We start from the raw sequence: 22,842 nt of genomic DNA, 5'->3' as shown, positions 1-22,842 counted from the left end.
CGGGGCGGGGCAGGGCGGGGCAGGGAGGGGCATGGGGAGAGTTAATCATCCGTTGTTCTTGTTCAGGGTTAAAGATTTACCAGAACGAGATTACGTGAAGAATAATTACCCCAGCTTATTTCACCTAATGATTAAAACACCCTCATGCTACCCTAACCTAACCTACCCTAACCTAACCTAACCTAACCACAGGATATCAACAATACATTATGTAAAATTCCCACTTTAAAAACACCTAACAAACTACAGTGACCAGGCCCGTGTTATTTATCTTATCATTACATAGATCTTAGAGTACAGTATATTACATAGTTACATAGATCTTGGGGTACAGTATGTGTCACTATCACCCAATATTTGTCCTCTCCCTGCCACTACGGTTGAGTTACATGGTTGTGTCCTTCCTCGTATTTCTTCTATCAGTTTATTATTCGTGGCAGAGTCTTCACCACGGTCTTGTTATTATGTAAAATATATCCAGTTTCTTTTATGATAACTGAGTCGTACAATTTCAGCTCCTATTGTACTGGCATTGTGAGAAACTTTTATTATTTATTATTATTATTATTATTATTATTATTATTATTATTATTATTATTATTATTATTATTATTATTATTATTATTATCTGGATCTCACCAAGGCTTCGGAAAGGATCTATATTTCACCGAATGAATGAAGATCCGAACCAGCGAACCCCCCCAGGCGACTGAGATCAATAAACCCTTCAACTTTGAGACCATGAACCTAAAATGAGCCCAAGGGAGCCCCTTTGTCTCTAAGAGTGTGTAAAATACAGTTTGTTGTTGTTGGAGGATCAATAGGATGGAGTTTGTTATTGTTGGAGAATCGATAAGAAAGAGAGAGAGAGAGAGAGAGAGGGAGGTGGAGGAGAGTTGCAGGGTGGCGGGGCGGGGCGTGGCGGGGCGGGGCGGGGCGGCGCGGATATGTCTTGTGTCTTTTGTGTGTATGTTCAGGTGTAAGTTATCGCTGGTCTCACTCCCTTCTGTTGATAGAATTCATTTGTGTCCTTGTGAGGTGAAATTACTACAGTTTTCCCCTCTCCGTTCTTTCGATGCAATACATTTTCCATGTCTGTCTGTATGTCTGTATGTCTGTCTGAGGTCAAAATCCTATCAACAATGCTACTAATTTGTGTAGATGACTTTTTTTTTCGAAAGGTAAATTAGCACACAGGTATGCGCAGCGTTTACGTTATAATTCTAGACCTTGACAACACCGCCACACACACACTCTTGAGTCAGCTGGTGTACATCGGTAGGAGGTTGTCAACACAGCTTAGTATTTGGGTGATAAACAACGTGGCTTTAAAGGGAGATGGAGCGAGTGTGAAGGGTGGGTAGTGGTAGTCCCTTTCGTTATGCTGGGTGTTGCTAGGTGGTAGTGGGTGTTGCTAGGTGGTCCCTTTCGAAATATGTAGTATTGATGGCTGTTGTTAAGTGGTGGTGGGTGTTGTTAGTTTGTGGTGGGTGTTGCTAGTTGGTGGTGGGTGTTGCTAGGCACTGCTGGACATTAATGGGTGTTGTTAGATAGTGTCGGATGTTGCGAAGCACCCCCCCCCCCACTCAGTTGAACAGCCCTCTCATTCAACCTTCCGTGTGTGTATGTGTGTGTGTGAGCGTGAAAGTGAATATGCTTATGTGAATGAATTTAAACCATTGTATCACTTAATTAACAGGTAAAGTTATCAGACCACCTGGCCAATCGATTAGAGCAATTGTAGTAGTACTTCCGTGTGTGGCTCATTACTGGTAAGCCGACGAGATCTCCCTTTGATATCTCCCCAGCTTTGTTATCTCCCCAGGTAACTTATATCCCTGAGTATATTATCTCCCCAGTCAGGTTTTCTTACCAGTTAAGTTATCTTCTTAATTAAGTTATCTACCCACTCAAGTTTTTTTCCTCATTAAGTTATCTCCCCAACTAAATTATCTCCCCTGTTAGGTTAACTTCTAACTATGTTTTCTCCCCCCAAATAAGTTATCTCCCAACTGTTACCTCCCCAACTAAGTTATCTCCCCCAACTAACTTGCAGCGAGGCGTCCTACGTGAGCGGCTCTCTCCCCGAGGGTCCTGTGATTAACTTACACAACTTGCGACTCATCTAAGTAATGCTTCGTCCCGGCAGACAACTTAGGGGATTTTTTCTGCAGTCACTCAGCTTTGTCTTAAGAGAGGTTTGCGACTTGTAAACCGCGTTATGTGGGTCCCGCGTGACTTCCCGCTGTCTAAACCGAATTTACGACATATAAACCGCGTTATGCGAATCCCAAGACGGATTATTTAAGTCTCAGAAAGAGGTGGTACCAACCCCCTAGTGTGATGTTAAAACTTATAAAGAGAGGTTTGTGGCACTGTCACTTTACAACTCTTAACTAATTTGACTTAACATTAGTAGATGAACTAAAACAACCAATACCTTTAAGCTATCGTGAGGAAACACACCCGAATACCGAGTGTCTGGGCGGTAATAGATGGCATACAAAATGTGCATTGACTATATTGTTTACAGACATACACACTCTTAGTCAGCGATAAACAACACTAAGTGACTGTGTACCTTCCCCACAACATCTAATGCCTCAAACTCACAACCATCTAATCCTAACAATACTTCTGATAATAATAACTCATTACTCACAACATTTAATAGCTCCAACTCACAACTAGCCATTACCAACACACTTCCTACAATAACAACTCAATAATAACTCATTTCTCACAACATTTAATAGCTCCAACTCACAACCAATCATTACCAACACACTTCCTACAATAACAACTCATTACTCACAACATTTAATAGCTCCAACTCACAACCAATCATTACCAACACACTTCCTACAATAACAACTCATTACTCACAACATTTAATAGCTCCAACTCACAACTAGCCATTACTAACACACCTCTCACAACTATATATGCCACCAGACCACCACCACTAGCCTCACTGCCTGGGTAAAGGAGACCCCTACTACTACTACTACTACTACTACTGTTCCCAGCCCTTGTATACACGCTTTGCTTGCTTGCTTGCTGTGCTTGGCTTCATTGGTTTACATAGTGTATATTACATTTAGGGAACTGTATTGAATGAACCTGACAGCTCAAAAGCAAGGGTTCACTATCACCCTCGTGGTCTGCAGGAGGAGGCGAGATCATCCAGGTGGTGTTAGAGCTTTTATTGAAGGTAAATAGTTAGTGTGTATTCCAATTCTTGCTCCAGTTCCACCCCCCCCCCCCAGATTATTGCCCCTAAGGATAGTCCAGGTCTCGAGCCAGGCGTCAGAGCTGGTGGGGAAAATCTCGTTTTTATGTATATTTAGGGAAATTACTCTAATAATATTTTCCCCATCCGCCTCCAAATTGGGTTGTGAATGAGGGACTCAACATAATTTCAGCGATATCAGTTTTTTTCTCCTCCTCCTTCTTCTTCTTCTTCCTCCCTCTTCTTCCTCTTCCTCCTTCTTCCTCCACAACTTGAGGAGGGTGTAGGAACCTCACGTAACCTCATAACCTCTCAACCTCCTCCCCCTTGGAGTGGTGGTGTGTGAGGCTGTGTGTGTTTGATGTTGTTACTATTATTATTGTGTTACTCACGGGCCGGAGAGCGTCGTCTTTACATACATACATACATACATACGTACATACATACATACATACATACATACATACATACATACATACATACATACATACATACACACACGCCAGGCAAGGTAAGGAGATAGCATGACGTAATATACCAACAGATTATCTAATAGAATCCAAGTGTAAAAATTGACAAACAACAAACTATACCGTCTCTTATCTATTAGGTTAGATTAGGTTAGGTTAGGTTAGGTTTGGTTAGGTTTGGTTAATATAACATAATGTGGACAGGAAGAGCCGCTGTAAACACGACACTGGCACACGAGGTTGGTAATGAGGGTAATGCATCTGACGTTACCTGGTGAGAGGGGTACAGGTGTTGTGTTATCTCTCTCTCTCTCTCTCTCTCTCCTGTGTTAGCTCTCTGTTACGTATCAACACATAGATAACCCACACACCAATCACTCACCCCTCAGACGATATACACCATATGTACCACACACACACACACACACACTCTGCTTCCTTATGCTCATCAATGATGCCCTAAGAGAAACCCCTGCTCGCTGGAAATATGTCGACGACTCCACCATTGGGATCAGCGTCAACAATTCTGCTCCCGACTATACCGCCCTTCAGGATTTAATGAACAGTCTCCAAAACTGGGCCACCAACAACCATGTCACCATCAACCATACCAAGACCATGGTTATGCACATCAACCTCTCCTCCGACATTGTCCCACCTCCTTCCATTACTTTAGGTCCGAACACACTCCAGGTTGTAGATTCCACGAAGCTCCTCGGCGTCACCATAGACAACAAACTAAATTGGAAACCACACGTCAGTGAAGTTGTCAAATCCTCCAGTTTCCGTCTCCACCTCCTCCGCCGACTCAAGTCCCTCGGAGTTCCTGCACCTGAGCTCCTCAGTGTTTACACAACATTCATACTTCCCAAGCTCACCTATGCCTCCCCTACCTGGTCTTCCTCCCTAAATGCCACACACAACGTAAACACTCCAGAAAAAGTGCAAAGAGGCATGCAAGATTATTCTTCCCTTCCTACCCACATATCACAGCGCTCAACACACTGACCCTTTCGACTCTCACTGACCATCACCACGACCTCATCTGCAAATTTGCTAAGAAGCTTCTACACCATCCTCGACACCGGCTCCTACTACCACCTGAGATCCCTAGCCCGAGAATTGCTGTTTGACACCACAACCGCATCCAGCCCATAAGTGCACGAACTGATCGCTATAAGAACAGCCCAGTCCCAACCATTGTAAAAATTATCAATAACTTGTAATAAACCAGTGTATTCACTCCCAGTAAATACTACTTCTTGCACTGTCACTATGTTGAAATGCACTGTAGTTTGAGCTTTTCCCCATCTAGTTATTATATATCATATTTGTATCACTTATGTTACTTGTATATTATTTGTAATTCGAAACCCATTCCCCAAATATGTAACTGTACATTTTCAGCCTTCTGGCTGCCAAGCTCTTTCAATAAACCGTTAATTATTATTATTATTATTATTACACACACACACACACACACACAATCTCGCTCCTCTAGCACAATACACCATCACCTTACACAATCCATCCACAATCATCACAATAAAAGTCAATATCAATCGTCCACCACAACCCTAACCTAACCTAACCTAACCTAACCTAACCAAACCTGACCAAACCAAACCTAAATAGCCCACCACAGCCTTAACCTAACCCAACCAAGTCGTTTAATAATCCACGAGACCTTCCTCACTCACAGCGACTAAAAAGTTTGCGAAAAGTCAGCGTTAATATTGATAATTGAGCATTGGCGTCCGAGGGTTGTCTAAATATACACCCACATCAACATTCCAGACCAACTTGGTGATTTAGGTCTCATAATACTTAACAAGAACCTCTCACACCAGGCGCTAAAATAAGCACATTGGTGTATGAATTATGGATACTTACACTTAACTGTTTGGTATAAGTATTACTCTCTTTCTAAGTGTGCAATTTTTCGACAGATAAATTTTAAGTGCGTTTGATATATCTTGATTTTTTATTTAATTTTAATTTATTTGTTTATTTATTTATTTATTTTATTTTCTACCACATAACTTTATTTTGTAACCATTAAGATTTGGTGTGGAAAGAGACGAATACACACACACACACACACACACACACACACACACACACACACACACACACACACACACACACACACACACACACACACACACACACACACACACACACACACACACACACACACACACACACACTGGAACTTGACTGGAAGGCCCATGTAAATAACACAATCAAGGCAGCCTCGTGTCGTCTCTACATGCTACGACGACTTAGGTCACTTGGGACACCCACGTCAGAGCTGAGGACCATCTACAACGCCTTTATTCTCCCCAAACTAACGTATGCGTCACCAGCCTGGTCGTCTCCTCTCAACTCGACCCAACAACGTCAGCTAGAGAAGGTACAGAAAAGGGCTTGCAGAATCATGCTCGGCGCAGAATACTCCGGCTACACCAACGCTCTCTCCACCCTGGAAATGCCATCCCTCAGTGACCTCCACCACCAAGCACTGGAAAGGTTTGGCAGCCAACTAATGCACCACCCTCGTCATCGCCACCTCCTGCCACCTGCAACCCCCCACCCAACTCGCGCAGTCCGCCACTACAACAAAATTCAGCCCATAAGAGCCCGCACCGATAGATATAAGAACACCACCATCCCATCTATTGTTAAAATAATAAACAACTCCTGATTTATGTACTGTACAGCCCTTTAAATGTATTCAATGCACATTATATCATTATGTCTAAATCAAATGTAAGTCTGTATATTTTCAGCCACCGGCTGCAACTCTATTAATAAACCGTTTATTATTATTATTATTATTATTATTACACACACACAAATCCAAGCTAGCCATGACATGCAGAGATAGATTTAAACAATGACTTAACGTAGACATGCAGGCTAAATTTAGACAGGCGGAGTAGTGCCTGTCAGACATGTCACTCAACCATTCATAACCATGGAAGACAGGAGGGAGGAGGCGGTGAGGAGAGGCGAGGAGAGGAGAGAGACGGGGGAGAGGGGGGAGAGGTAGGTGAGGAGTAAATCTTAACAGAGACACGTCGCAACAGAAGACACGTCGACCGAACATAAACACCGACGACGAATTTAGACAAGTGGTGTAGAATAGAAGCAAAGAGACATCAGTCACCTGTATGGTCAGTCGAGACAGATATAAACAATGACGTTATGGAAGGCATGTCGACCATCCATAGTCGATAAGGACCAATTTAGACGGTGGCTAACCTAAGGTGTGTCGAGTCCCTACCTACAGGACACAATGGCTCGCTACAGGACACAATGGTTCGCTACAGGACTCAATGGTTCGCTACAGGACACACTGGTTCACTACAGGACACGATGGTTCGATACAGGACACAATGGTTCACTACAGGACACAATGGTTCGCTACAGGACTCAATGGTTCGCTACAGGACACACTGGTTCACTACAGGACACAATGGTTCACTACAGGACACAATGGTTCACTACAGGACACAATGGTTCGCTACAGGACTCAATGGTTCGCTACAGGACACACTGGTTCACTACAGGACACGATGGTTCGATACAGGACACAATGGTTCACTACAGGACACAATGGTTCACGACAGGACACAATGGTTCATTACAGGACACAATGGTTCTCTACAGGACACAATGGTTCACTATAGGACACAATGGTTCACTACAGGACACAATGGTTCACGACAGGACACAATGGTTCACTACAGGACACAATGATTCACTACAGGACACAATGGTTCTCTACAGGACACAATGGTTCACTATAGGACACGCAAGGGTTCACTACAGGACACACAAGGGTTCACTACAGGACACAATGGTTCACTGCAGGACACAATTGTTCACTACAGGACACAGTGGTTCACTACAGGACATAATGGTTCACTACAAGACACAATTGTTCACTACAGGACACAATTGTTCACTACAGCACACAATGGTTCACTACATGACACAAGGATTCACTACAGGAGACAATGGTTCACTACAGGGCACACAATGGTTCACTACAGGACACAATGATTTACTACAGGACACAATGGTACACTTCAGGGCACACAATGGTTCACTACAGGACACAATGGTTCACTACAGGACACAATGGTACACTGCTGGACACAATGGTACACTACAGGACACAATGGTACACTGCTGGACACAATGGTACACTACAGGACACAAAGTGTGTGTGTGTGTGTGTCATGGGGTACAAGCCGAGGTCCTCCCAGGTGTGTTGATGGAGGGATTAGAGGAACATCCTAACAGATTAAGGAAGCATTACCCAGCAGGTGTCTCCGTACACACACACACACACACACACACACACACACACACACACACACACACACACACACACACACACATACACACGCACGCACACACACACACCTTCTTTTCATTCTACCTTCCCTCTCTCATTCTACCTTCCCTCTCTCATTCTACCTTCCCTCATTCCCTTCTCTCTTCCAGCGTTGAAGAGGTTGGAAGAGGAGGAGAAAAAGAATAAAAAATGAGAACGAATGAACAAGGAGAACAAGAAAGGAGACAGAAAAATTTAATAACAAGAACAACGAAAAGAACTAGATGGGGGGGAGGAGGGGGAGGGAGTACGAGGAGGAGAAGAAGAGAAGGAATAAAAAGAAGACACAGAGGGAACAAGATGAATAAAATAATAAGAATAAATTAGGATAACGAGGAAGGGAGGAGGAAGAGGAGGAGGAGGAGGAGGAGGAGGAGGAGGAGGAGGAGGAGGAGGAGGAGGAGGAGCAGTGAAGGGAAGAAGGAAACATTTAGGAGGGTGGAGAGAGAGAGAGATCAAACCTTAATAACTTGGTCCCTAATCAGACTTATGCTGATAACTCATTTGCATTATTTTTTTTTTTGGGGACTTGAGTGACTTAGGACGATAAAAACTGATTTAATTGATTATAAGGAAAAAATGGTTACTGGTGTTTATTTTGTATTTTAATGATCAATAGTGGTTTAAATAGAGGTTGGTTTATGTATAAGGATATATGTATTAAACCATTGTTATAAGTAAGAGGCTGGTTTAAGTGTAATAATATTGAGTAAATCAATTATAGTGTACAGTATATGTAAGATAGGGTTTAAACATAGAATGGTTTATGTTTATAAATAAAACTAAACATAGGATAGATGGGTTATCTCATTCAACAATGTGTATTTGTGTGTTTGTTTCTTTTATATCAAATTAAAACACCAAAGAAAACACTAGAAGGTTTAAAACACATTTAGGGAAATATATCTTTCTGTATAAAACTTAAAACATTAAACCAAAGGCAGTAAAAAGTCACTCAAGAATATTAAACCAACGACTGAAAATTATAACTGATTCAAGAAAATATGTGGTTTTAATCTTCTATATAAACCACTTAAACCACCGAGGATACTAGGACAATAAATAAACCTAAACCATCTAGGAAAATATTCTAGATACCAAAACAAGAAGCATAAACAATCCAGGAAAAGGCTGTGAGGACAAACAAAAGCACACACACACACACACACACACACACACACACACACACACACACACACACACACACACACACACACACACACACACACACACACACACACACACACACACACACACACTCAACAGTGTCTCGTCTGCACTGTATGTCTGAGCCTCTCTCTCTCTTTCTTTCCCTAAGTTAAGTTTATCGTCTTACTGAGGCAAAAACGACATCGTCCTCGCGGTTGTAAAATGGTTGCCTGTCTCTCGCACACACACGCATACATACAGACTTACACACATATATATCCACACACACACACACACACAGACACATACACACATATATAAACACACATATATAAACACACACACACATAAATATACATACACAATTACACATATAAAAACACACATATATTCACACATACATGCATACACATATATAGCTATCCTCGCCCTCCCTGTCGTCCTCTCCTACATCTTCTATTACCCCACCCCCTCCTTTCTTTCCTCTTCTCCCATCCTATCCTTCTCATCTTCTCCCTCTTCTCCACTTCCCAGGCTATTAGTAAGACCTTCACAACACAAGCACTTAAAACCAAGATTCTATTCCTTTTGTTCAAGCAGCTTTCTTTCCTTACACAAACAACAGAGAGAGGAGGGAACGACGACCAAGGAGGTGTGTATGTGTGTGTGTGTGTGTGTGTGTGTGTGTGTGTGTGTGTGTGTGAATTTAAAACACGTACGTTAATATATACAGTAAGTGTGTCAAGGAGGCAATATAAACACAATTTTATCTCTCCAACACCTATAAATGTTTAAGTTGCCATGACAGTGATGTTTAAACTTACACATTAGACACACACACACACACACACACACACACACACACACACACACACAGACACAGACACAGGGCGTTATTTCTTCTCGCGTGTTTTGTTGAACGTGAGGATTGATGGCTCGGGAAGCACGTGGCTCAGGTCTCAAGTTGATTCATAAATGTTTCTCTGAGGGGGACGGCGAGACCAGAGAGGACAGCGAGACCAGAGGGGATGAAGAGACTAGAGAGGACAATAGAAAACAGCGAGACAAGAGGGGATAGCGAGACCAAAAGAGGGGGCAGCGAGACCAGAGGGGACGGCGAGACCAGAGGGAACAAGAGGGGAAGAACTGGTAAGAAGTCATCTCTACAATTGTTAAGACTGCCGCCTACCCTGACCTGCTGTGCCCTGGCCTACCCTGGCCTACCATAGCTTACCCCGACCTACCCTGATCTACCCTATCATACCCCAATCTGCTCTGACCTACTCATTGGTCTGTCAGGTCAACTACACACTAATTGTCCCTAAACACTTAATATGACCTTGACCTTTGACCTCGAGTCTTATATCTGATGTCGTGCACATCACCGTGTATAAAAGTTACATCAACACATCATCGGTACGGACGCGTGAGTAATGCTTCGAGCCAAGGAAAAGTTTGCAGACAGACAGACAGACAGACAGACAGAGACAGAACAACAAAAAGAAAAATAACAAAAAACAAATAACCATACACGACCCCCCAAAAAAATATATATACCCTGTATATATATATATATATATATATATATATATATATATATATATATATATATATATATATATATATATATATATATATATATATATATATATATATATATATATCACACGGGAAAAGGGAAACAACGGAGCACCTTAGCTATCGTCTGAAGATGTCTTGAATAAAGACGAAAGTTAAGGTGCTTCGTTGTTTCCCATTTTACCAATTTATCTTATCCACGTTTTCATTGTGGATCTACATGAAATATATATATATATATATATATATATATATATATATATATATATATATATATATATATATATATATATATATATATATATATATAGCCTATATATATATATATATATATATATATATATATATATATATATATATATATATATATATATATATATATATATATATATAGGGGTGAATTTTCCTCGTGACTTAAGAGAGAGAGAGAGAGAGAGTTAAGAATATAAACATCGCCTCTGACCTTTTAAAAACTAAACAACCTGCTGAGCACGTCCGAATACTGGCGCAACACGTCCAATAATGGCGCAACACGTCCAATAATGGCGCAACACGTCCAATAATGGCGCCCTTGGTAGTTTACGTTAAGACTCTTACTAACTGGATTAACATACGTTCATTTAATTAGAGGTTAAAGGAGGTGATAGTTAAGGAAGTTAGTGAGGATTTTGTTAACAGTTAATTAGTGTTTGTTAACAGTTTAGTTTTACGGGGGAAAGTTTTTTAGAGAGTTTGTTTTACGTATTTCTGGTTTTTGTTATCATTTTTTTTAGAGTTTTGACAGTAATTATTATGGTTTTGTTAATCATCAGTTATTAATGTTTCGTAATTATAACAGAGGCATTGTTATTAAGTTACTTTATTACTAGTTTTGTTATCAATTCCTTCGTTATATATATATATATATATAATATATACTGTATATGTATATATATATATATATATATATATATATATATATATATATATATATATATATATAATATATACTGTATATGTATAATTTATTCTTATTTGATAATTAGTTCATGCGTTCGGTTATTCATCACTAAATCTTAATTATCAATTACAAGGAATGAACTGTCAATTACTAAGGTTCAATTATATTATCAATTACTTGTGTTCAATTATCAACTAGAGGAGGTTTTATTTACAATAATTACGTTTTGCTATAAATTATCAAGATTTCATAATCAATTATCACACTCTGCTATAGATTATCAAGGTTCTATCACCAGATTATCAAGATACAATACAAATTATATAAAAATTCGAATCACCCAATCCACTGAGAATCATAAACCACTCTGGAAAAGTTTTATCCCTCGGCTGCCCGGGACTCTATGCCGTTTCCTTCCCAAGACAACACGCATGCCTTACTAACCATCATCCCAAACTCGGCTAAAACCACCTGCATGATTATTATACCTGTTCTATATATATAAACCTTGCATGATGTGGCGATATCATGCGGAAGAATCGAGAGTATAAATCATTCAGATACATCACCCGTATTTTTTTTCCCGTCTGTTTGCACATTTATCGTGTTTATTGTTCACCAGGATGATATATTTTGAAGGGAAGGGAAGGATGAGTTGTATGAGTGGTCGTATTGTATTTAATCTGTTGTATGATTTGGCTTCTATTCTATTATACTAAACGATTTTGTGTATGGTACGAGATGGTGGTAGTGGTGGTGGTGGTGATTGTAGTAGTAGTAGTGATGGTGATAATAATAAAAGTGGTAATAGTAGTAATAATAGTTGTAATTGTGGTAACTGTAGTAGTGATAATTACGGTGGTGATGGTGGTAGGAGTGGTGTTGGTGATAGTGGTGGTAGAGAACAGTGCTAAGTAGTGTAGTATTAGTGGTGGTAATTACATAGGGCAGAGACGAGGGTAGTTATGATAATCCTGATGGTGTTTTGGTAGTGATTATGGTGGTAATTGTGGTAGTTGTGGTGGTAATGACGTTGGTTGTGGTTCGACACACACACACGTACGTTATAATCGCGAAACTTACATTAGAGGATATATAACAATTGGGCTTTGTAATATACTGAAGGGAATATCGGAGAGAGATGTATCGCTGAATCAAATGCTTTATTTACTCCGTGTTGGATTATAACGTGTGTGTGTGTGTGTGTGTGTTGTGGCTAAGGTCGATACTACTGTACGTCACGACTGAGGGGTCTCTCGCCCCCCTTATATATATAAACACACACACACACACACACAAGAGAGAGAGCGAGAGAGAGAGAGCGAGAGAGAGAGAGAGAGATAGAGAGAGATAGAGACCCCCGACAAACAAAAACAAACAAAATTATCTCGGAACAATAACAGACTAAACAAGACGACACACACACACACACACACACACACACACACAGTTCCTCCTCGCACTTCTCCTATACCCAGGGGCGTACATTTTCTGTTGACTTGATTAGGACAGTGAACGCCAAGCTCAGCGCCATCTGTGTGGGCAGGCTCTCGCGCACATTGTCAGGGGGGTAACTCACTCTCTCTCTCTCTCTCACTCTCTCTTGACTCTCTCTATTCGCGGATCTACACCACATCATCTTCTGTATATCATGTTTACTATCGTCTGATATTCGTTGAAGTTTATGACTCTTATTCCAGGTATATTCTAGTGTGTGTGTGTGTGTGTGTGTGTGTGTGGTAGAGTGTATTGTTAAGTTTGTGTTGTTGTTGATGATGATGATGATGATGATGATGTGTGTGTGCATGGATGGACTTGTGTGTGTGTGCGTGGAGGGACTTGTGTGTGTGCGTGCATGGAAGGACTTGTTTGCGTGCGTGGAGTTTTTTTTTTTGTGCATGGACTAGTTTTGTGTGCGTGTAAAGAGTTGTGCGTGTGTGTGTGTATGTGTGTGTGTGTGTTGGGCAGCTGTGTGTTACGAGTTATGAATGTTTTGTCTCGCGTGTGAGAAGTCTGTGTACGTGTGCGTGTGTGCGTGCGCGAATGTGTGTGGTGTGTGTGTTTGTGTGTGTCTGGTACTTGTGTGAGTGTGTGTTGCTGTGGAAAGTCGTGATTGTGAAGTTATTTGTTTGTTTATTTGTTTGGTTGTTTGTTTGTTTATTTCTTTAGTTGTTTGTTTGTGTTCTGGACTTAATTTTGTGTATTTGTTTGTTTACATAATGGACTTACTGGTATGGGAAGCTGTGGATATGTGACTTTGGTGTATGAGTGACGTAGAACTGGAGTGGTGGTGACATAATATTATACGCGGAGTTGAGGCGATATTTACGGTGGAGTTATTTTTAGCTGGTGTTGAGTTTACAGGACACCGGTAATGGTGAGTGATGTAGAGGTGGGAGATGATCCTCGGGTGATGGCCGGGTCATGTGACGTTACACTAAGGCAATTGTGAACAAAGACGGAGTTGAGTGGTATGGGAGATAAGACAATAATTAAGGTGTTGACTAAGCGACACTCACCGATCCGGGGAACATCGTAGGGCCTGGGGCCGGAGCGGGAGTGCCTCAGGAAGTTGGTGGTCAGGGAGGCGCCCACCTGCTGCAGGCCCGCGGCCACGGCCTCCTCCTGCCCCTCACCTGCCCCGCCGCTCACTGGGGCATCACTGACCTGCCCGCGCTTACTCCACGCCGGCCGCCGCTCCTCCTCTTCATCTTGCGGCTCCTCCTGCAGCAAATCATCATCCCCAGGCTCGCTTTGTTGTTGGTGCTGCTGCTGGTCCGCCTGGTCGTAGTGATGGTGCGACATAGAGAGGAGAGGTCCTGGGGGCACGTTAGGAGCCACATGGTGGCGGCGATAGAGATGCGGGTAATCTAAGAGAGCGCTTGCGGGTAGTGTGGATATCTGGGGCGGGTGGGCGGCGGGCGGGTGAGGGTGCAAGGCCGTGGCCGCCCGCACCAGGGCCAGCAGAGTGTTTTGGGGCCGCTGGTGGCTGCTGCCACTGGTTGACGCTAGGCAGGGTTCACACGCGCACGCTACAGCCACGAGCCAGAGGACCAGGCCACTGCTCTGCATGGTACGCGCCGGGCGAGCTGGCGGCCAACACTGCACTGAGCGGCCATATAGCGCTCCGGCCGACTCAGTGGGGGCGACGCGCAGCCGGCCCACCTGCTTCGCGCCGCCCGACACACCGCCGCCGTGCCACCCAGGTCGGTCGACCTCACTCCCAACCTGACACCTCCAGGTTCCTGTACCGCCAACACTCCCTCACATAGGTACACGCCCACAACAATAACCAACATATAGAGAACAAGAACTTCCCTGCCCCAACCCACCACCAGGTCCAGTCAGGAACCCCCGCCAAAGCCTGATTCTCTATCTGGCGCCGTCAGCCCCCCAGCCCCCTTCCTTCAAGTTTCGTCCATTCATTCAATGGGCCGGGCCACCCACGCCTTCCCCCCTCCTATCTCGGCCTCCCTTCCCACCATGGTCAGCTACCACCCCCTACTCCCCACCGCCATTCTCGCCTTAACTACTGAATGATAATCATGATTGAAGGACCTTTTACTGTACATCAGTGTTGACTTAGCAGCCTGAGGCAGAATCGTTACAATGTTGACATTTTCAAGGCGCTGTTCCCGGGTTTGGGCGCGTGCCAATTCTGAAATTGAAATGCTGGATCCTCGTGCGTCATTAGCTTTTCCTTCAAGTCTCTAACCAATGATCTACTGCAGTAAACCTCGTCACTTCATGATCACGACCTATGAACCGGATGACAAGTGCACGTCGACGTCCATATGGAGAGGAGGGTAACCTAACCACTCCCTCCAGCTGCACCCCTCGCCCCTCCCTCCTCCCTCACCGGTTCCCGCCACACCACGTCCAGCCCCTCCCCTTCCCATTCACTCGGTCGACTCACGGGGGAACCCTTCCACCAACACCCACTATGACCTCACTCAAGGACAACAAGTATTTAGTGATGGCCGCCAATCTTGTGTGAGGACAACGATGTCTCCCTCAACACCAACAAACTTTACTACACCACAAGGACGTCATCTTATCAACAACGAACACACGACCTTAGTTACCACACAGCTCTTGACCGTACTACTTCATTCACAAACACCAGGATCTTTTTTGATTACCACAACGATTCACCCATGACCGCAACAACCTCATTCACGACCACAAAGCCTCACTCACGACCACAAAACCTTACTCGCGACCACAAAACCTTACTCACGACCACAAAACCTCACTCACGACCACAATACTTTACTAACGATCACAAAACCTCACTCACGACCATAAAACTAAACTCACGACCACAAAACCTCACTCACGACCACAATACTTTACTAACGATCACAAAACCTCACTCACGACCACAAAACCTTACTCGCAACCACAAAACCTTACTCGCAACCACAAAACCTTACCCACGACCACAAAACCTTACTCACGACCACAAAACCTTACTCGCGACCACAAAACCTTACCAACGATCACATAACATCACTCGACCACAAAACCTTACACGACCACAAAAACCTCACGACCACAAAACCTTACACAAAACCACCACGATCATAACACTCACGACCACAAAACCCACACTCACAACCACAAAACCTCAATCACAACCACAAAACCTCACTCACGACCACAAAACCCCATTCACGACCACAAAACCTCCCTCACGACCATAAAACTATTCTCATGCCCAAAAAACCTCAATGACGACCACAAAACCTCACTCACGACCACAAAACCACTCACGATCATAAAACCTCGCTCACGACCACAAAACCACACTCATGACCACAAAACCACTCACGATCATAAAACATCACTCACGACCATAAAACATCACTCACGATCACAAAACCTCACTCACGACCACAAAACCTCGCTCACGACTCCCAGACATCACTGACACTCAAAAGACGACCTCACTCACACCCACGCCGACTGAGTGTGGCAATATACTGGCAGGAGGAAGCGCCAGAGGCAATAAAATGGAGGAAAAGATGTGTAGTGACTTATCGGGGGGGGGAGGAGGAAACACTTTCCTCGTAAGTCAGTGACGTAAGTTCCGGCAGTGAGTCACCCTAGTCATGACGTAAGCTAATCATGTTAAGATTAGTTCAGAAAGTTTCAGAAGAGAGGTGATTAAGGTTTACAATGACATGAAGGTCACGACCCCTAGCTTATTTCAACTGATGCTTAAATACCCTAACTAACCTAATGAAGCCCTAACCTAACCTAACCTAACCTAACCTAACCTTGAAGTGATTGTATAAATAGAATGATGCGATGAATTAAGAAAACACTCATAATGATCTTTTCTCTCTCTCTAATCACCGGGAACACACACACACACACACACACACACACACACACACACACGACCACTGTAGGAAGTGAACAACCCCTCCAGTGGAAGGTCGCTGCATACTAGAGTGAGCCTGACCCACTCACCACCACCCCTGACCCACCACCACCCTAACCCACCACCTCAACCCACCACCACCCTGACTACCACCACCCTTAACCCACCACCATCCCAAACTCACCACCATCCCAACCTTCACCACCACCCTGACCCACCACCACCCCTTCTGACACACCACCACACCCGTTACTTATCGCGTCTATTGTTTAAGCAATAATACAATATTTATCACCAAAACATACATACACAGACATGCCCTGCCCCCCACAACCCCTTCAGATGGTGGTACGTTAACTTTTATTCTCAAGACGTGGGAGCCCCAGCCACGTGTAGACCCATAACTACACTATTAATTGTACCATAAAACAGCCCCTCTAGCCCAAGTGACACCCATCTTCTCGTAAGTCGTCAATGGCTGGGTTGCACCGACTCTGAGCTGAACACTACACAAATTTTATTCTTGGGAGGGGGGGTAGTAAGGGGGGTTTAAGATGGAGGGGGTAAGGGGGGTTAAGATTAAAGGGGGTAAGAGGGAGGGGGTTTAAGATCGAGGGGGGTGAGTTAAGGGGAGGGGTAAGGAGGGGTATCCTAAACTTATCTCATTACAGTAGCGAGGATGTGATATAAACACCGTCAGCGGGAAGGTGATAAAATAAACAGTGTGTTAAGGAGTTGTTTTAGCTTATACAGTTATTGGTGAGTTTCTCTCTCTCTCTCTCTCACACCATCATCGTTTGCATCATATTACCTGTTGGCCTCTAACAGCCTCTTCCTTCCTATTCTCCCTCTTCCCTCCTACCCAGCCTCTTTCTTCCTATTCTCCCTCTTTCTTCCTATTCTCCCTCTTCCTTCCTACTTTCTCCCTGTTTACTTCACTCTTCTTCTTTACTCTCCCTCACTCTCCCTTAAGTCCCCTGATCTCCCTCGCTCTCCCTTATCCTTCCTACACCCTGGATCAAACTTCTTTGAGTAATATTCACAGTCCGGGTCCCAACACAGGGGTCGAGGCATCACCAAGATCTGAGCTCGAGATGGTGATGGCGTAGAAGTAAGAGATAAGAGAAACAGGTGAGGAGCAATATGTTGGATGGTGCTGAGAGAATATACTGGTGCGGGTGAGGTGTTGGTGACGGGAGAAGATTTTGGTGACAATACCCGATACTGCAGAAGTAGTGATGGATCCATGGCAATTCCCCATCACACAGCAGGAGGCTGCAGCCTAGGTGAGTTGCATTGGTGTCGGGGGGGGGGAGCTGGCAGAGTTGCAGGCCTAGGTGGGAGTTACTTGGGTGCTGGGGGGAGCCAAGTGAGGCTGCAGCCTAGGTGAGCACGGCGTCAGAGTGGCTTTGCATGAGCTGCAGCCTAGGGTGAGTTATTGGTGTCAGGGGGGAAAGCTGGCGAGTTGCAGCCTAGGTGAGTTACTGGTGTCAGGGGGGAGCTTAAGGAGCTGCGCCCAGGTGAGCCACTTGAGCCAGGGGAGCTTTGAGCTGCAGCCCAGGTGAGCTACTGGTGCCAGGGAGGGAGCTGGAGGAGCTGGGCAAGCCTGTGAGTTACTAAAAGTCATGGGGAGGAGCTTATGAGCTGCAGCCTAGGTGAGTTACTGGTGTCATGGGAGGAGCTTATGAGCTGCAAGCCTAGGGGTGAGTTACTGGTGCCAGGGGGGGAGCTTATGAGTTGCAGCCTAGGTGAGCTACTGTGTCAGGAGAGAGGGTTTCTATGAGCTGGCAGCCCAGGTGAGTTACTGTGTCAGGGAGAGGGAGCTTATGAGTTGCAGCCCAGGTGGTTACTGGTGTCGGGGGGGGAGGGAGAGCTGGCTAGCTGCAAGCCAAGGCGAGTTACTGTGCCAGGGGGTGACCTATGAGTAGGTAAGTTTCTGTGCCGGGGAGCTTATGAGTTGCAGCCTAGGTGAGTTACTGGTGTCAGGGGGTGGGGGGCATAGTCACAAGATGTAGGGAGCTTATGAGTTGCAGCCTAGGTGAGTTACTGGTGTCAGGGGGTGGGGGGCATAGTCACAAGATGTAGCTTCCCAGTGACTGCCCCACAGAACAGTCATCAGAGTTAAGCGGTGAACACTTTACGTCACTACCGTTGATGCTGCCCGGGAGTCGAACGCTGTTATCCACTCAGCCACCGCACCTGAGATTTTGGCTATGATTGACAACGTACAGCATTAATTGATTATTTTCTAAGACAGTATTTTAAGTTTTAATATTTGTAATGTTCACGGAAAATCTTATCAATGACGTCATTCTTGTTGGTCATCTGGACTAAATGGCTATACAGTACGTTAGCACACAACAACCAATCACGTAAGAGCCTTAATAACGTCACATGCAGATCTCGTGACCACAGCCAATTACAGAAAGACCTGATGACGTCATGTGCAGGTCTAGAAGGCGCAAGAGCCAATCACAGAAAAATGGAAGACGAACCTTGGATGGCAGATCTAAGGTAATTATTGCAGAGGGGAGGATAGTTGGCTTGTTTATCATCTTGTGCAGTAACATATAAACTACACACAACAGAGCTAATGAAAGCAAACGAGGAAAGTATTTAACTATTGACCTTACTACGTTATATTGACCTTGGTAATTACTAATGACCTTTTGACCTAACTGTTGGAGTGTGACGTGTAGTTCGTAAACATCCGATAAATATTCGTAAATTTCGTAAATATTCGCCAATGATCGACACATATTTGAATTTTGGTCACATTATGAAATTTAAAGAAGTGGCTGATGGTGACTTGAGGGAGTATACACACACACACGCGTACACACACACACACACACACATCAACCTCTCCTCCGACATTGTCCCACCTCCTTCCATTACATTAGGTCCGAACACACTCCAGGTTGTAGATTCCACGAAGCTCCTCGGCGTCACCATAGACAACAAACTAAATTGGAAACCACACGTCAGTGAAGTTGTCAAATCCTCCAGTTTCCGTCTCCACCTCCTCCGCCGAGTCAAGTCCCTCGGAGTTCCTGCACCCGAGCTCCTCAGTGTTTACACAACATTCATGCTTCCCAAGCTCACCTATGCCTCCCCTACCTGGTCTTCCTCCCTAAATGCCACACAACGTAAACACCTAGAAAAAGTGCAAAAAGAGGGGCATGCAAGATTATTCTCTCCCCTTCCTACTCCACATATCAAGAAGCGCTCAACACACTGACCCTTTCGACTCTCACTGACCATCACCGACCTCATCTGCAAATTTGGTGAGAAGCTACACCATCCTCGACACCGGCCCACTACCACCTGAGATCCTAGCCCGAGAATTACTGTCGACACCACAACCGCATCCAGCCCATACGTGCACGAACTGAGCGCTATAAGAACAGCCCAGTCCCAACCATTGTAAAAATTATCAATAACTTGTAATAAACCAGTGTATTCACTCCCATACTACTCTTGCACTGTCACTATGTTGAAATGCACTGTAGTTTGAGCTTTTCCCCATCTAGTTATTATATATCTTATTTGTATCACTTATGTTACTTGTATATTATTTGTAATTCGAAACCCATTCCCCAAATATGTAACTGTATATTTTCAGCCTTCTGGCTGCCAAGCTCTTTCAATAAACCGTTAATTATTATTATTATTATTATTATTATTATTATTATTATTATTATTATTATTATTACACACACACACACACACACACACAGAGGCATTATATGTTCAAATTATTAAATAATTGTGTACGGCAAATATGAAAATATCTAAGAGATTTAACAAAAGTTGAGACGTAACAGGCAGCTGAGAGAGAGAGAGAGAAACACATATCATATATCGTAATACTGCTCGCTAGAAGGCCACTTGCCGCTGCCTGTAGGAGAATAACAAACACTAGTGTACAGAATATATACGACAAGAAGCTGCCAGAAAGATGTGATGCTCTTACTTACAGCTGGGGAGCATGGCTGAGGCACGGGAGGGGAGGTGGCACTGTTGGGTGAGGCAGAATTCACACAGAAGAGGTGGCACTGGTGTGGGGAGAGAATGAAGGAGAGAAGGTGAGGGGAGAATGAAGGGGAGAAGGGAGGGAAGAAGAAAGGGGAGAGGCTACATAGTCCATTACTTAATAGAGTCTTTGTGTCATCTTGCGGCCATTTTGTTTCAGTCAAAGAGGTCAATACACTTTTATCTCCAGTTAGGTTAGGTTAGGTTAGGTTAAGTTAGGTTAAATTACAGGTGTTCGTCAAGTTATTTGGGCTTTACCTGCCAAGTTTAATGGAGTTGTTTATGTTTCTTATATACCAATACTTTCTTAACAGTTAATTCACATGTATACACTGATCAGAACGAAGGTCATTTTTCAGCACTCTATGAACCTGAGTAAGTCATGTTTACTCTTCCTCTGTGTGTGTGTGTGTGTGTGTGTGTGTGTGTGTGTGTGTGTGTGTCCCGTAGAGCAGCGAGGTTGTAAGACGTAACCTTTGAACTCTAAAAGGTCAACCCCGCGAGAGGAAATTCAGAGGGTGGGTGGTTGGGCGGGGGTGGCGATACAATTTTCATCAAGGTGCGTCGAGTGTGTTTGGAGAGCTAGCACCGTGTCTAGAAATTATGGGCGAACACAGACAGACACACACACACACACACAGACAAACAAACAAACAAACGGAAGAAAGTACAAACTGACAGACTAATAATATGATTAATTCCCTCCTTCCTTCACCTGTCTCCACCGGTCCGTTATTGTCAATGATATGTGTCTAAGATACAATCCAAATCCAGTACTGGATCTCTATATGAAGCTGTATACTAAGAGTGACCGCAGGAACGAGGGGAATACTGTGTATGTTTCTCTAATAAGGGAAATGGTGCAATTGGGGCAACTTAAGCAAATAGGACGAAAGGAGAGGCTAATGGTAGAGATATTAACTGGTAAAAATGGAGGTAGAACGGTCAGGGAAGACAGAGACGAGGATGGATGTATGAAGTTAGTATTCTAAAGGCTGTGGATATACTAAGTCTGAGAATGCTGGTAATGGGAGCCCGAGGATAGCTGGGGAAGTGGGCCATGGTCGCCAACCCTCAGGACCACCAAGAGGTACCTAAAAAGGCTTAATTTTCTTATTATTTGCTAGAGTAAATTTTAGCGTGAAATTTATCGAAAATCTAGCGATAGCTGCATTAGTGCATTACAATTAAAATAGTGAACATTGCTTTCCTGACTTCATTCTTTAACAACTAACAATATTTTTCTGTTTCAGATTCTGATGCATTTATAAGTTGATATGTTGCGATGGCTGCTTGTGTCAGGACGAACCAAAAAATCAGCCATCTCAGTCACTATCTTGGGTCTGGGGAGGCTCCTGAAGTCAGGTTACCTACATTGAGAGATGCTTTGAGATGAAGTGTTTAAATCAGGCAAATCAGTAGAAAAGAACCAAAAGAACTTACACAAACAAAGACATTACTTGATGATATGATAAGCTGTCTTGGCACAATGCCTCTGGCTAACGCTCAGTTCAAGCCTCCAGTCACTAACAAGTCAGAAGAAGATTAGTGAGACTGCTAGCCAGTTGAAGAGCAAAGAGATATCTCTCTTGGGAGAGAGAAAACTTGCAGTTCAGGACAGCACTTAAACAACTGGACCAG

General features: G+C 43.7%; 1 protein-coding gene across 1 annotated transcript in view; it reads right to left on the bottom strand.

The window, feature by feature from the left end:
• Positions 1–14,992, bottom strand: part of LOC121863709 — an 88,105-nt gene extending 73,113 nt beyond the window's left edge. The window contains exon 1 of the mRNA XM_042362444.1: positions 14,297–14,992. Coding sequence (XP_042218378.1) covers positions 14,297–14,849 — 553 coding nt within the window. The 5' untranslated portion in view covers positions 14,850–14,992. The remainder of the gene's footprint in view (positions 1–14,296) is intronic.
• Between the last annotated feature and the right edge of the window lie 7,850 nt (positions 14,993–22,842).

Source organism: Homarus americanus, unplaced genomic scaffold (genome assembly GCF_018991925.1).
Source record: "Homarus americanus isolate GMGI-L3 unplaced genomic scaffold, GMGI_Hamer_2.0 scaffold34350, whole genome shotgun sequence".
Taxonomy (NCBI): domain Eukaryota; kingdom Metazoa; phylum Arthropoda; class Malacostraca; order Decapoda; family Nephropidae; genus Homarus; species Homarus americanus.
Note: the sequence above shows the minus strand (reverse complement) of the source record. Positions and strands in the feature narration are given on the sequence as shown.